The following is a 14,733-nucleotide window of genomic DNA, read 5'->3' on the forward strand; positions in this document are numbered from 1 at the left end:
CTGTGTTTTCTTTTATTTTCATGTTACGCAAGAAGCAACTTCTACAAGCAGAGATCTTCAATATATGTTGCCATTTTCCATATGGAAAAAAAAAATCTTTTCTCAGCTTTTATTAAAAATATTTGATTAAGTGCCTTGCAGTCAAAGGTTAAAGATCACTTGAAACAGATAAACACTTACACCAACTTTAAATAACTAAGCGCAAGAAGCTTTAGCAGTTTCAAACTGATGCTATTGTTTTTATATATTTCAACCCCATAAACATTCCTTGTGCTGATTCTCAGTTCCACTTTGTTTTAACTTTACCATTCCCTTTCTTCTGCCAAGCCTTGGTACAGCCCTTCATTTTATCCGCTGTTTGTCCTGTGAAAAGCAAAACACACCTTCCTGTGGAAGTTCTGCTTCCATACGAATTAAACGTGTAAGTAGCAGCCAAGTGGTGCTTATCAAATACACCTGATTTACTGAGCACCATCAAATGTAACCACATCTTTAATCTATACCTCTGCTTTCTAAAATGGCTATGGCAACACAGCTTAAGTTTGCTAAATGGAAAAAACAAACACAGCACATCAGCATAAACGCCTCATACCAACTGTCAAGCACGGTGGTGGAGGAGTGATGATTTGGGCTTTTTTTTACAGCCACAGGACCTGGACACCTCATAGTCAGGAGTAAAACATGAGGTCCTCTGTGTACCATTTCATTTTAGAAATATATATTTTAACTCAAAAGTACAATTTTTAAATTTAACCCTAACCCTTGTGCGTGTTTTTTATTTTGACAGCGAATGCGCACCTGCAGACCACTTATGTGCAGCCCTGGTTATTTAGCTCGTCATATTGCAGCCACAGAAATTATTTTGTCCATGAAACCATAAAGCTGCACTTTCTTTTTGCCTTATAGCCTGATTTGTCATAACTTTTCCGTTTTGTGGTAAGCTTTTCTTTGGCTGTCACTTCTTCACCCTGACCTGTCTTATTTGGCTCAGCAGAATTGAAATATAAATCCTGCTGCTTTTACACACGCACTCACATAAGCTCAGCGATTCTCTGCGCGATCAACCTCTCACATGTTTAAGCTTGCTGCGGGAGATTTCACTTGTCATGTTTGCGTAGTAAGCTAACGATTAATAAGACAATGTCAGAGGAATTGGTGCGCAAATTATCATCACTCACCAATCAGTGCTGTCGCTCTCTATACACAGTTCACGCGATTGCAAAGTGAAAGCAAAAAACAAGCGCAAATTCGAACGCGATTTCAATATGTCACATATTGACAGTGGCTCACCGATGCCAATGACATAATTACCCAGCTACATTTCCGAAAGAATGCAAAAGCATTGACATATATTTTTCCTTCCTACGATAGGCCGACGGGCAGGGCAGAGATAGATTTTGGTAGCCCGACTGGAAAAATCTCTAGCCCCAGGACGTCGGGCTAGCGATTTTGCGAGCCCTGTATCTGATTGAGGAATCACTCATCTTTGGAAAAGAGAGTTTATTACAGAGAAATGGCTCTTTCCAAAATAAAAGCTATACTATACGCTTCTTCTGGGCTATATTCTCAGCAGCATATTAAACATATCAGGTCCCCATAAGGCGAATCCTGTGCTAACGGCTGTCTAAATGACTCGGGTAAAGTTTGTAACATGCATGCTTGTTGTTTTTGTCTTTGCACTAGGATGATGTTGGCGTAAATGTGCAGTCATATTCGTTGTGTTCCCACTAGTGCTTTCAGGTTAACCTTGTTAAAATGACCTTAACGCCACAACACGGCAAATCTCCGTTAGACGGCCAACACTTAACGAGCTAACTGCGCTAACACACTAGCTCCCACCCATGTAATTGAGCATTGCGTGGCACATCCAACATACTGTTTTACTTTAGTCCATGAGCGCTTACCTTCAGGGTCATACGTCACATGAAAACCAAAATAATTCCAAACGCCAGATCTGAATGAGGGTGGGGGAGGTTCAATTTGATATATATATATATATATATATATATATATATATATATATATATTAGGGGTGCAACAATACACCAAATTCACGGTTCGGTTCGATACTTTGGTGTCACGGTTTGATATTTTTTCGGTACAAAAAAAATTTTCATGCCTTTTTAATTTGTCATTTATTAAATTTTCACGGCACATTCCGCACCACATCTCTGTGCGTTCATCATTTGTTTGAAGCCAGCTCACCTCCTGCAACTACTTTTCCGAGGATACGTGCTTCTTTTGTGGTTCGGACTCCTTCTGACATTTCTTTGGAGGTGGAGGAACATCACAGTAATTGCTTAAAGGAGCTTCTTCGACATCTTTAAGAGTTCTAAACAAATGTCTGTCCTCCTCCTGAAAATCTTATGTATGCAAACACGCATTGCAACTTCTTATCTTGTGCCCGTTTTTTATTTTGACAGCGAATGCGCACCTGCGGACCACTTATGTGCAGCCCTGGTTATTTCGCTTGTCATATTGCAGCCACAGTCCATGAAACCATAAAGCTGCACTTTATTTTTGCCTTATAGTCTGATTTGTCATAACTTTTCCGTTTTGTGGTAAGCTTTTCTTTGGCTGTCACTTCTTCACCCTGACCTGTCTTATTTGGCTCAGCAGAACTAAAATATTGTGGCGAGCTCAGACAAGGAGGAGACGGAGGTATCGTTTGGTCTTGCTTCCCGTGAGCTAGCCAGGGAGCACAGCCGTTTATTGACATCTGCAGAAGAACACTGCCGCTAGCTAACTGCTCAGCGCGGCAATCGCACAGCAACAACAACAACAACACACAGGACGCCCTCTGACCCCGGAAGGACACACCGTCGCAGCGAGAGGGCGTCACCCGTCACTATGGCAACATAAACAAAACATAACTGTACAAACAGAACCCCGAACAGCCCTGACCCGCTACATAGCCCCCACCTAAGGGGTCAGTCGTCCCCAACGACCCCATTACCCCACACAAAGTCCTGCAAATGTCCAGGTACCTTCTTTTGGCACACCGGCCGGTCACGACCGGCGGGGGAAAAGTCACTCGGGTCAGAACATGGGGTGCCACCATCATCCCACTTCTGACACCAATGTGGCGAGCTCAGACAAGGAGGAGACAGAGGTGTCGTTTGGTCTTGCTTCCCGTGAGCTAGCCAGGGAGCACAGCCGTTTATTGACATCTGCAGAAGAACACTGCCGCTAGCTAACTGCTCAGCGCGGCAACCGCACAGCAACAACAACAACAACAACACATAGGGCGCCCTCTGACCCCGGAAGGACACACCGTCGCAGCGAGAGTGCATCACCCGTCACTATGGCAACATAAACAAAACATAACTGTACAAACAGAACCCCGAACAGCCCAGAAGAAGCGTATAGTATAGCTTTTATTTTGGAAAGATGAGTGATTCCTCAATAAGATACAGGGCTTGCAAAATCGCCTGCCCGGCATCCTGGGGCTAGCGATTTTTCCAGTCGCGCTACCAAAATCTATCTCTGCCCTGCCCGTCGGGCTATTGTAGGAAGGAAAATATATGTCAATGCTTTTGCATTCTTTCGGAAATGTAGCTGGGTAATTATGTCATTGGCATCGGTGAGCCACTGCCAATATGTGACATATTGAAATCGCGTTTGAATTTGCACTTGTTTTTTGCTTTCACTTTGCAATCGCGCAAACTGTGTATAGAGAGCGACAGCACTGATTGGTGAGTGATGATAATTTGCGCACCAATTCCTCTGACATCGTCTTATCAATCGTTAGCTTACTATGCAAACATGACAAGTGAAATCTCCCGCAGCAAGCTTAAACATGTGAGAGGTTGATCGCGCAGAGAATCGCTGAGCTTATGTGAGTGCGTGTGTAAAAGCAGCAGGATATATATTTTAGTTCTGCTGAGCCAAATAAGACAGGTCAGGGTGAAGAAGTGACAGCCAAAGAAAAGCTTACCACAAAACGGAAAAGTTATGACAAATCAGGCTATAAGGCAAAAAGAAAGTGCAACTTTATGGTTTCATGGACAAAAGAATTTCTGTGGCTGCAATATGACGAGCTAAATAATAACCAGGGCTGCACATAAGTGGTCCGCAGGTGCGCATTCGCTGTCAAAATAAAAAACGGGCACAAGATAAGAAGTTGCAACACGTGTTTGCATACATAAGATTTTCAGGAGGAGGACAGACATTTGTTTAGAACTCTTAAAGATGTCGAAGAAGCTCCTTTAAGCAATTACTGTAATGTTCCTCCACCTCCAAAGAAATGTCAGAAGGAGTCCGAACCACAAAAGAAGCACGTATCCTCGGAAAAGTAGTTGCAGGAGGTGAGCTGGCTTCAAACAAATGATGAACGCACAGAGATGTGGTGCGGAATGTGCCGTGAAAATTTAATAAACGACAAATTAAAAAGGCATGAACATTTTTTTTTGTATCAGAAAAATATCAAACCGTGACACCAAAGTATCGAACCGAACCGAACCGTGAATTTTGTGTATCGTTGCACCCCTAATATATATACATATATTCATGACAGAAACTAATAAAAGTTACTATAAATGTTAAGTTTGACATGTTTTGGCCCTTAATTTTTTTACTCTACCTTTCAGACATTGACTACATTCAGTCTAAGTGTCAAATCATTCCTAAAGAAAATACTTTTTATACTATCACCTAAAAAAATCATCAAGTTCATAGAGAATATTTTAATAAAATTCAGACTTATTAGATTGTATTCACACTGATCCATAAGAGTATAATCAGTCAATTCTAATTCAGCTCTGGATACATAACATTAAAAATATAATTTACAAAAAATTATGGGAAATCTCCTTTTGCTCCTTTATCCCTGGCTCTTCTCAATAACTTTACGGTGTTATCTGCAGCAAAATATTAAAGTTAAAATATTAAAATATATTTCATCATGTCATAGGAGCATGGGCTATGAAAATCCAGTAAAAAAAAAGATATCAATCAATCAATGTCAAGACTCTAATTTTAAAGCAGTTGCGATAGCTTAATTTTACAACAGCAGGCTCAGAATTATTCCACCTGATTTATGTGTTCCCTCAGGTTGCCAATCTTCTCAGGCTCTTCCAGATCCCTCAGATAAGCTACGCTTCAACAAGTGCCAAACTCAGCGACAAGACGCGGTACGATTACTTTGCCCGCACTGTGCCCCCTGATTTCTACCAGGCCAAAGCCATGGCTGAGATCCTGCGGTTTTTCAACTGGACCTATGTGTCCACCGTCGCATCCGAGGGTGATTACGGGGAAACTGGTATCGAGGCTTTTGAACAAGAGGCACGCATGAGAAACATCTGTATTGCCACTTCAGAGAAGGTAGGAAAAAGAATTCATTTGTACATTTCTGTTGTCAAATCCACATGGCTATAAGAAGCAAACAGAAAGAAAAACTAAACAAAACAAACAAAGCCAAAACTTCCATGTGGAATGTCACCCTGATGTATGGCCTACGGCTGCACCAGCAACAATAAGCAAAGTGCTAAATTTGTCCGCTTATAAAAGTTTGTCTTTACGTCTTATCTCGTCCTACACCAAATAGGGTTTAATATCACACTGTTGTTATCAGTCGTGAACCAGAAAATGAAAGCTTATCTCCAAGAACTCATTCTGGGTGCTTTCACAGTCACATTTTTCATCTAATTTGCTACAGAAATACATGTTGGTATGAGACTGTGAGACATATCTTTTTTTGTCACATTTCCGCCTATGATTTATGTGATAAATAATTACGAATAGGGAACATAAGGAGGAGGAGCATGTACAGTATGTCTGTCATTAAATTGCAGCATGTCTCTTCTTTGTCCAGGTGGGACGGTCTAACGCGAAGAAGTCCTATGAAGCTGTGATCCGTCAGCTCCTCCAGAAGCCAAACGCCCGTGTGGCTGTTCTTTTCCTGCGAAGTGACGATGCCAGAGAGCTGCTGGCAGCTGCTGCCAGGCTCAACACCTCCTTCATATGGGTGGCCAGCGACGGCTGGGGTGCGCAGGAAAGCATTGTCAAGGGAAATGAGGTCACAGCTGAAGGAGCCATCACGCTTGAATTGGCAGCCAATCCCATACCAGAATTCAACCGCTACTTCCTTAGTCTGAACCCTGTCAAAAATCATCGGAATCCCTGGTTCAAGGAGTTCTGGGAGCAGCGGTTTCAGTGCTCTTTTGGGGGAGGAGGCGGAGTGGGCTTGGGAGAGACGCCTCCCCCACCATGTGACAAGGACTTGTCGATGGACAAGAATAACTTTGAACCCGAGTCCAAGATCATGTTTGTGGTGAATGCCGTGTATGCAATGGCTTACGCCCTACATAACATGCAACGTAGCTTGTGCTTTAACACCACCAAGCTGTGTGACAGCATGAAGGCCTTGGATGGGCGCAGACTCTACAGGGATTACATCCTTAATGTCAGCTTTGCAGGTAAGAGAGCTATAGCACGGCAAACAGAATGAAGAGCGATAAGGTGTTGAAGTTTTATGAAGAATAAGAAGTAAATGTTGGAGGGGAAGCTGGTGGAAAGACAGTAGGACAACGATGGGAATTTTCAGTCCCTAGTTAACAGTCCTCTGTGAAACAATACAGGGATGTTGTCCTTCTCCTCAGCCAAAGCAGCCACGAACATAAAAAGTACTGAAACAAATCCACTTAATTGCTATGTATTGTCAGAGCCAGCTTGCCATTGACACCTATTACCCATGCGTAATTGATACGACACTTGAAAGTTTCTTTGAGGAATGAGAGCTTCAGTTAATCCGTCAGCCATATTCTTCTCTCTTGCACTAATGAGATTGTGTGTGTTATAATAGCTCCTATAGCAGGCTGCCTGTCTGTCTGTCAGTCTCTGTAGAGTTGGGAGTGAAGAGACAGAGGATTGGCTTGACTGACAGATGGCGTACAAAGGAAGCGTTATAAATAAACTGCTGTGTCTCAGGGACTGACACAGGTTTAGAGGTGCTTATTCCTCCACCAACCGTGACCAGGAGCAGACATCAAAACAGCCAGACAAACAACACTAACACGGCAGATTTGCCATGGGACGCTGGGGAGAGAGAGCAGCAAGGATGGATGGAGGATGAGAAAATGGCATCGCCTATGAGGGGAGGGGGGGAGGGAGCTTACAGATAAGAGTGACAGGCAGACTAAAATGAGAAAAGAGAGTTTGGGGTAAGGTAAGAGAGCGTAAGACAGAAAAAGAGATAGGGAAAGAAGGAGGGAGAGAACAAGTGAGCACCGAGGCAATTCGGGAGTGGGACGGCATGCGTCAGCAGAAGAAGAGAATTCTCTTTGAAATTCCCCATCTTCATTTCTGCTACAAATCAAAGTGGAGCATTTCTGTCTGAGAAGAAGAGCGAGTATAAGATAGAGACTGAAGAAACAGTCAAAGCAATTGCAGTTGCATCCTCCACTTGGCACCGATGATCCCACTCCATTATAGAGTACATACAGTGAGAGATAGGAAGGATATGCAGATTTACACACACGGGAAGCTGACAAATGCTCTGGAGTGGGTTTTGGGGCAGAGGAGAGAAAAGCAGGGAAAAGCAGAGGACAGCAGATGAGAAAGAAGGTGTGAATCCCTCTGTGACTTTCCTACATCTCTATGTCTGATAATACACTCCCTCTAACACCGCTTCTGCCTTCTTTTTAATACTGATGTATGTCTGCGAATTGCACGTTTTTATTCTTCAGCTGGTAAGAAAGAACAGCAAATACAAACAACCTGAGTCCTTTTACACTGACAGTGCTGACAGAATGACAAGCAGCTGTATTGGTAAAAATCCATTCAGAGAAGCTGTGCTGATAAGAGCTCAAACTACGTGGAAGACGGTACAGTTAAACTGGGAACTTGCGGCAGTGTTTGTTTTGAGGTATTGGTTCGCCCAGAATGACTCACTCTCGCTCTCTGCTGTACATATACATCCTTCCGACTACAGTATGTAAGGAAGAAGCTGAGGTGAGTTGAGGTTGAATGTGGGGTATGAATACTGCAGCATCACCATCCGCAGTGCTCTCAGTCTGAACTGTAGCAGACGGAAAACCAACACTCTTCAGTGCTCTCTGTCTCCCTCCTTTCGCCTTCTCTTATACACACATGCAGGTTTATTGCACAGTCTTTGCATTGCATCAAAATCGGAGCTTCCTTATAGCTTCCAAATGTGCCCTAGGACTGTGATTCTTAAATGTAATAAGACTGTTGTTTTATTAGCTTTTACTGACATTGTATGTGGTGCCCTAATGCACTATTCTGCATTAAAAGCAGTGTTTTCATATGCGGCTCTCTTCATCTAATCTCGTCTTGCTCGTTGCTATGGTAATTGCCAATTGTTGAAGTGATCCGGTAGATCATGGGAACTGCTCCTTACCAACTAGTAACAGACACAGAGGCGTTTTTTTACACATTTTTATGAGGCCTTACAACATGCTTCATACGCAAAACGTAGACATACATACACACAAGAGGCACATAAACGCCTTCCTAACAGTCTTTTTTACAATGAGGTGGCTTGAAATGCTTGTTTTTCTACCAGCATGAAATTGCAGACACCCCCAACCCACACACTTCTCAAAGCCATCATTCAACTCCCACCCACCCACCTCCCCGATCTGCAGCAAACAGATCAGTATATACACACATGCATGCAGTCTTCTGTTCAAATAGTGGTGATAGATGTGATATTCCCCCTTCTCTCTTTCTCTCTCTGTGTGTGTGTGTGTGTGTGTGTGTGTGTGTGTGTGTGTGTGTGTGTGTGTGTGTGTGTGTGTGTGTGTGTGTGTGTGTGTGTGTGTGATATGTCTGTGTTAGCAGAGGCGGTGTGCCTTCAGGGCCACATTGAGCTTGCTGCAACGTTTAGATGCTAGAGAACAACCTTCACTCATTTTCTCTCCCTCGTTTTTCCCTCAGTCTCTTTTCCTCTGTCTCTCTGTCTTTGTCGCTGTCTGTCTTTCCGTCACTCTTTCTCTCCCACCTCATCACTCCGTCTTTTCTAGATGCTTGTCCCCCTTTTTTTCTCACCCGGAAAGTGTCCTACTCTCTCCTACATTCAAAAACAGCACATCCCACTCAGACTTCACAAGGTTGCTCTCCTGCCTCCACTGCCTCTCTGCGCCAGTCTGCTTCTCCACTCCTCTCCCTCACTTTGCTCATCTGTCCATCCAGCCTTCACCTATTCTCTGTTGATTCCTCTCTCTAAAGGCTCTCCTTTTCATCCACCTGTATCTCAGCTACCATGACATCAGTTTCTTGCTTTTCACTTTTGCTATCTCCTTTCTCTTTCTCTTGTATTCTTCTCCCTCTACTCGCTTGTCACTTCCCTCCTTTCTTTGCCCTTATCTTGTCTCTTGGCTCATTCTCCATCCCAGCACCTTCTGTTTTTCTCTTGCCATTTCTTTCTTTTGTCTCCTCTATCTCACCACCTTTCTTTCAGTCAAGCCTCAGCTCTCTTCCGCTACATTTTACCTCCTATACATTTCTGTCCCTTACTCTAGACTTCCTTTTCTCTACCCTATCTGTCCTCTGTTCCCCTGTGGCCTGTTGTTCTGTGACCCAGTCAGCGCCTCCATCCCCTTGGACCAAATCCACAGGGAGAACAAATATAACTAATGTGATCCCTCTGTGTGTGAATTTGTGACATGTGAGTGAATACCTGCATATATGCACTGAGGGGACATGAGTGCATGTATGTGTGAAGTCACGTAAGCAAAAACAAAAAAAGATTTACCCTCTCCACGTAAATCTGTGCACTTCACTTTCACCGCTTTTAGATGACTTATTCCTACTTATTCATCCCAAGCCGCCTTTGCCTCCTCTCGCTCTTTCCCCCTGCCTTTAATACCCACAATCCCCCTTGGGCTTTGCTTTAGCCCGACATGGCCGATAACATAATTAATTTCTCAGCTTCTGAATGAAAAGCCTGTTTTCACCATGCTTCTAATTAAGCTAGAATAATAAGGTGTTTCTCAAGTTAGTGGGAATGCTAAGTGTTTCGCAAAAATTAGGGTTCTGGTTAGGCTGCTTTATAACTACAGTTTGTCTTGCTTAAGTTGATTTGCTTTTTCTTTCTTTTCCCTCTTTTTTTGTATTTTTTGCTGTTTAATTTTCATTTCTCCCAGTTGTCTAATCAAGTGCCATTACAAAAATGAAAGAGTTTGTTGCCATTGCAGTAAGATAGTTGTATATTTAGATTTGATTGGGACAAAGCAAACCCTATGTTTCACCCAGCCTGTGAGACACCGTTTCTACTCTACTTCTAGTGTACCACATGGCAGATGAATTGGCTGACAGTATTGCTGGATGTCAGTGAGTGAGGCTTGGTCTTTTGTTTGCTGATGACACTTAAAAAGTCACCCGGAGCAGTAGGGAAGTATTGTGTGGATGAGGTGACACAGAATCATCTATAACACTGTATTAGGTTGCGTTAAAAGATCTGTTACACATGGAAACCTAAGAGCCGCCGTTAGGAAGCATCGCTACAAATCATTCCGTCAGTTTATTGTTCAGCGTGTTGTTGTAACAGAAACATGTTGTAGAAAAGTAGCTGACAGATCAAGGCTTTTGTGCACATTGGAAATAATATGAACAGGCTTTTTAAAAATCATTTTTTAAGCAACACTGTTTCGGAAACACTGCAGGTCGGTCGAAAAAGACAGTTTGCATATTTGAGATGCCGGACTTGAACACAAAGACCTGTCACAGTGCTTCAGCTTTGCTATAAAGATCCTGAGGCTTTATTGAGGTTTCCAGCTGGTTAAATGAGTCTAACTTTATTTGATATTAGAGATTTCAATTTTCTTTGTCAATTCAGATTTTTTTCCTAAAAGTGACTTGCCTATGCTGATTTTCCCAGTTCTGATTTTCTTTCTAAGAACCAAAACCAACACCAAATAAAATTATACAGAAATTACCAAATTAAACTTTACAATTCCCCCAAAACTGCAGTAAGTTACAGCACATTGTCTATTAAATATCTGAAAAATAAGTGTTCTGCTACCTGAAAAAGATACTGTACACCCATCATCAGCTGACATTTAGGTGTAACAGGTTTATACAACAATGTTAATTTAAGGTGTTTACATTATTTTCCAGTATGTTTATAACTTTAACAGATAACAGGACACCAACCACTTTTTCATTTGTCTCCATAACTTTCCTCTTAAGTGCTTTGATCTGTTGCTCATACCGAGGCTCATATAGAGCCTGCAGGCGTGTGGCTGACTCTGTGCACTGGATAGCTTTAGCTTTAGCCACTTTGTCTTTGTTAGTTTCTTTAAAATGTCTGTATTCAGCTGGGTGAGGGTGATTTAAGTGCCTGATTAGGTCTGTTGTTACAAATGTTTTCGCACTCGTCCACACATGGTTTACTTTGGCAAACTTTGAAGACAAAGAGACAACTGCTTTCCGAAGAGCTTCCATGCTAACAATATATTAATGTGTGGTTATGAGTGTGCACTATTTGTCTGCCCCGCTGTGCGTGTAGCATGTGTTGCGCATGCATGAAACAGACCGGCTCATAATTGGACATATGGGCAGACTGGTTCCCTGTTCGGTCCATCGGTGGAACTGAATTTAATACGTGCATTTTCATAAGATAAATGGATCTCGATGAGTATCACTGACATTAGAGTTGCATCTGTTGATGTTTACCAAGACTATATTTAAAGGACATGGCCACTATAATCACTTTTAGTTGGTATAATATGGCCACAGCTAACCTGTTGATAGTAAAAGCACATTTGTGGTGCCCTAACTTGCTGTAATTGGAGATAAAGTATCTGAATTTCAGGTGCAGGACCACATCTCCAAACACGCTCTTCCGGTTCTCATCTCTATAAGTTCCCCCAGTTCTACAAGCTGTTCATTCTCGTTTACACGCCCCACCATCCCTCCCCTTTTCAATTCTTTAACTTCTTCACTTCTATTTAGTACATGGGGATCTGCCAGGCTCGGGAGCCGCCACCAGTCCACTTCGAGGCCTTGCCTAAACTGCACCTCAATTCATGTCCAAGCCATTCATCTTTATTTACTAAACCGCTGTCAAACCTCAAATAAGGACGTGCGCCCAGCAAGTGAATTACATGATCAGTATATATATATATATATAGAGAGAGAGAGAGAGAGAGATTTGTAACTATTTGGGAAATCAGGAAATCCTAAATGTATATATTTTTTAATTCAACAAAACAGGCTGGAGATGTGGACTGACAAATATTTATTAACTGTTTTAGCTATTATTTAAATGGCCAGTCTCAAAATTTCAACATGCTCAGAAGTTTGATTCAGTGAGTCTACGGCCATAGATGCTTAGTCCTGTCAAAACAAAAACCTTTGTTGTTGTTGTTTTAGTTTTATTTTTTTTTAGTTCAGTCCAGGACAGTGATGAAGAGAGAGAATTTTGTCCATCAGTCAATAACCTGGGCTACGTGTCTCCGCTCTCTGCAGTCAGTTGAATCTTGGTGGCCTTCGCTAGCTCTGACTTGCACCCTCATCCACTTTCTTGATAAGCCATTCTGTCATGTCAGCGAGGTCACTGATATTGGAAATAAGGAGGAATCACCGGTCCTCTGAGTCTATTGCTGCCTGAATGCGATGTGTTAGCGGGAAGTCAAGGACAAAAACAGTGCCTTCAAATGGCTCTGTAGGCCAATACTCTTATCTCTTTTGTCTGTATTACACGTAATTACCACATGCAGCTAATTAGGCCTCAGCACATATCTAAGGTCCTAATAAGGTGCAGTTATGATAATTAGCCACTGGTAACGTCTTCTGTCAGTGTGTATTGGTGTTTAAAAGGAGGAGGTCCCAGCTTGCCTTATTGCTTGCTGATATTAGCAGACTTTATTATCTGGCGACGTGCAGCATAATGGATTCATATATCTCCTTTATCTCAAGATATTATCAGCACCTTCTTATTGAAATCATTTTCATTTAGCTGTCACCTAAACATTTAGCTGCAAAATCCAAAGAAGACTTGACAGTTAGAATTTCCTGTGACAGAGGGAGATGAGAGAGGAGAAAGATAGAGAGTTGTGCTGTCTCTGTGATTTATGGATTTCATAAACCCTAACCCCCTCTGCTGCCATCTGACACGCCATTCTTTTCTGAGCACACTGAACTATCACAACAATAGCACAGCTTTAGCCCCTGTCAGTGCTGCGTGCACATACGTACACATTCGCACACACACACAGCTAACAGCAGGGTCAGAGCTTTGGTTCTGTCAGCACTGCCTCCCACAGCGCTCAGAGCAATACCTTAGCCATCAAACTGTAAAGCAAAACCTAATCGAGCTTCAATCTTGTGTGCACATCCTTACACGTACACACATGCAAACTTTTCAGCCCAACAGCTTATTCGCAATCTGTATCCTGATTCACTCTACTGATCCCAGGCTGTATGTATGGAGAATGAATTCAGCCCACGATTTATTCAGTTACCCAAAGACAAAGAGATATGAGGAAGGCGGCATAGCATCATCAAAGCAAGCTGCACGGTGAGGACCGAGAGCCTTGTTACAAATTGAAGAACGGTGCTTTATAAACCCAGCATACACTGTGATTTCTCTAGTCACATCATCTTTCGACAAGGCACCACCGTATAACACGCAAACCTGTGTGTCAGCAATACAGAGCTGACTGCTCTGCTGTAAAGGACAGCGATGGCACAATAGGAGTGGCATACACTTTGTCTGTGTCAAAACAACCAACTTTCAGCACTGTCAGGTCCAGCACTGCCTGCAAAGCATCAATAACTTACTGTTTTCCCAGTCCATAGCCCTTTTCTATTTGTTTTTTTAATGGTGACCGCACATCCTGCCAATTTTACAATCTCTTCTGTTCCCACATCCTCAGGGTAGATGGTAATCCTTTCATAACAACATGTATACAAACCAATTTGGCAGTTTCAGCAGTGCACCTCACTCACAGAAGAGACCCAGAGGCTAAATCTATCATTGTGTGGGTAGCTATAGCATTACCAAGGGATTCAATTCTCTGCTTCCATGCCTATATGGCTTTATGGGCAGCTTGTTAATGATGCATCTGGTAATAAACTTTATCAGATCTGATTTTAGAACAGCAATTTTGTCCCTAGGTGACCTTATGGACAGGTGGGAGGCCAGTGACACACACATCACCAATTATACTGGGCATTTATAGCCTTTTAGAAAACACTTTTGTGACTGGCTGGTCTTCAGTAATGAAAACTTTTGTAGTGCCTTTCACTATCTGTTTTGGACTCCTAAGGCTTACTGACCATTGCTTATTGTCCCTCTCTTCACTGCTGCTTTTAAAAGACATCAATGAGACCTCAATAAGGTGATTGTTTGTGATTGTTAAGCTTTGATCTCCTTTCCCACTGGGTTTATCGCCTTTTTTCCACTCTTTGTCTCTGTGTTCTCTCTTCAGCCCCATTTTCTCCTCCAGGCAGCGAGACAGTAGTGAAGTTTGACACCCAGGGGGATGGCGTAGGCCGATACAACATCTTCAGCTACCAGCACTCTGGTGATCGTTATGGTTACGTGCCAGTAGGTGAATGGGCAGAGAGTTTAAGTCTGAGCAGTGATTTAATTCGCTGGCCCAGAGAAGTAGTGCCCACGTCGCAGTGCAGCGACCCCTGTGAGCGCAATGAGATGAAGAAAATGCAGGCAGGTAGGACGGTGAATTTCATTAATTTCGTCTTTGTTGTAGTGACATTCAAGGTAGCAGCACCTTTGGAAAATCTGCCACAAACTGTTCATATTCT

General features: G+C 42.6%; 1 protein-coding gene across 5 annotated transcripts in view; it reads left to right on the plus strand.

Annotated features, from left to right (window-relative positions):
- grm3 (glutamate receptor, metabotropic 3) overlaps window positions 1-14,733 on the plus strand; it is a 44,141-nt gene that overhangs the window by 21,858 nt on the left and 7,550 nt on the right. For all 5 annotated transcript variants that reach the window (XM_085412071.1, XM_085412075.1, XM_085412073.1 and 2 more), the window contains 3 exons: window positions 5,053-5,322; window positions 5,813-6,416; window positions 14,397-14,639. In XM_085412071.1, the coding sequence (XP_085268197.1) occupies window positions 5,053-5,322; window positions 5,813-6,416; window positions 14,397-14,639 (1,117 nt within the window). The remainder of the gene's footprint in view (window positions 1-5,052; window positions 5,323-5,812; window positions 6,417-14,396; window positions 14,640-14,733) is intronic.

Source organism: Rhamphochromis longiceps, linkage group LG7, assembly GCF_057381845.1.
Source record: "Rhamphochromis longiceps isolate RC_006_pf linkage group LG7, R_longiceps_female_GT1.1, whole genome shotgun sequence".
In the NCBI taxonomy this organism is placed as follows: Eukaryota; Metazoa; Chordata; class Actinopteri; order Cichliformes; family Cichlidae; genus Rhamphochromis; species Rhamphochromis longiceps.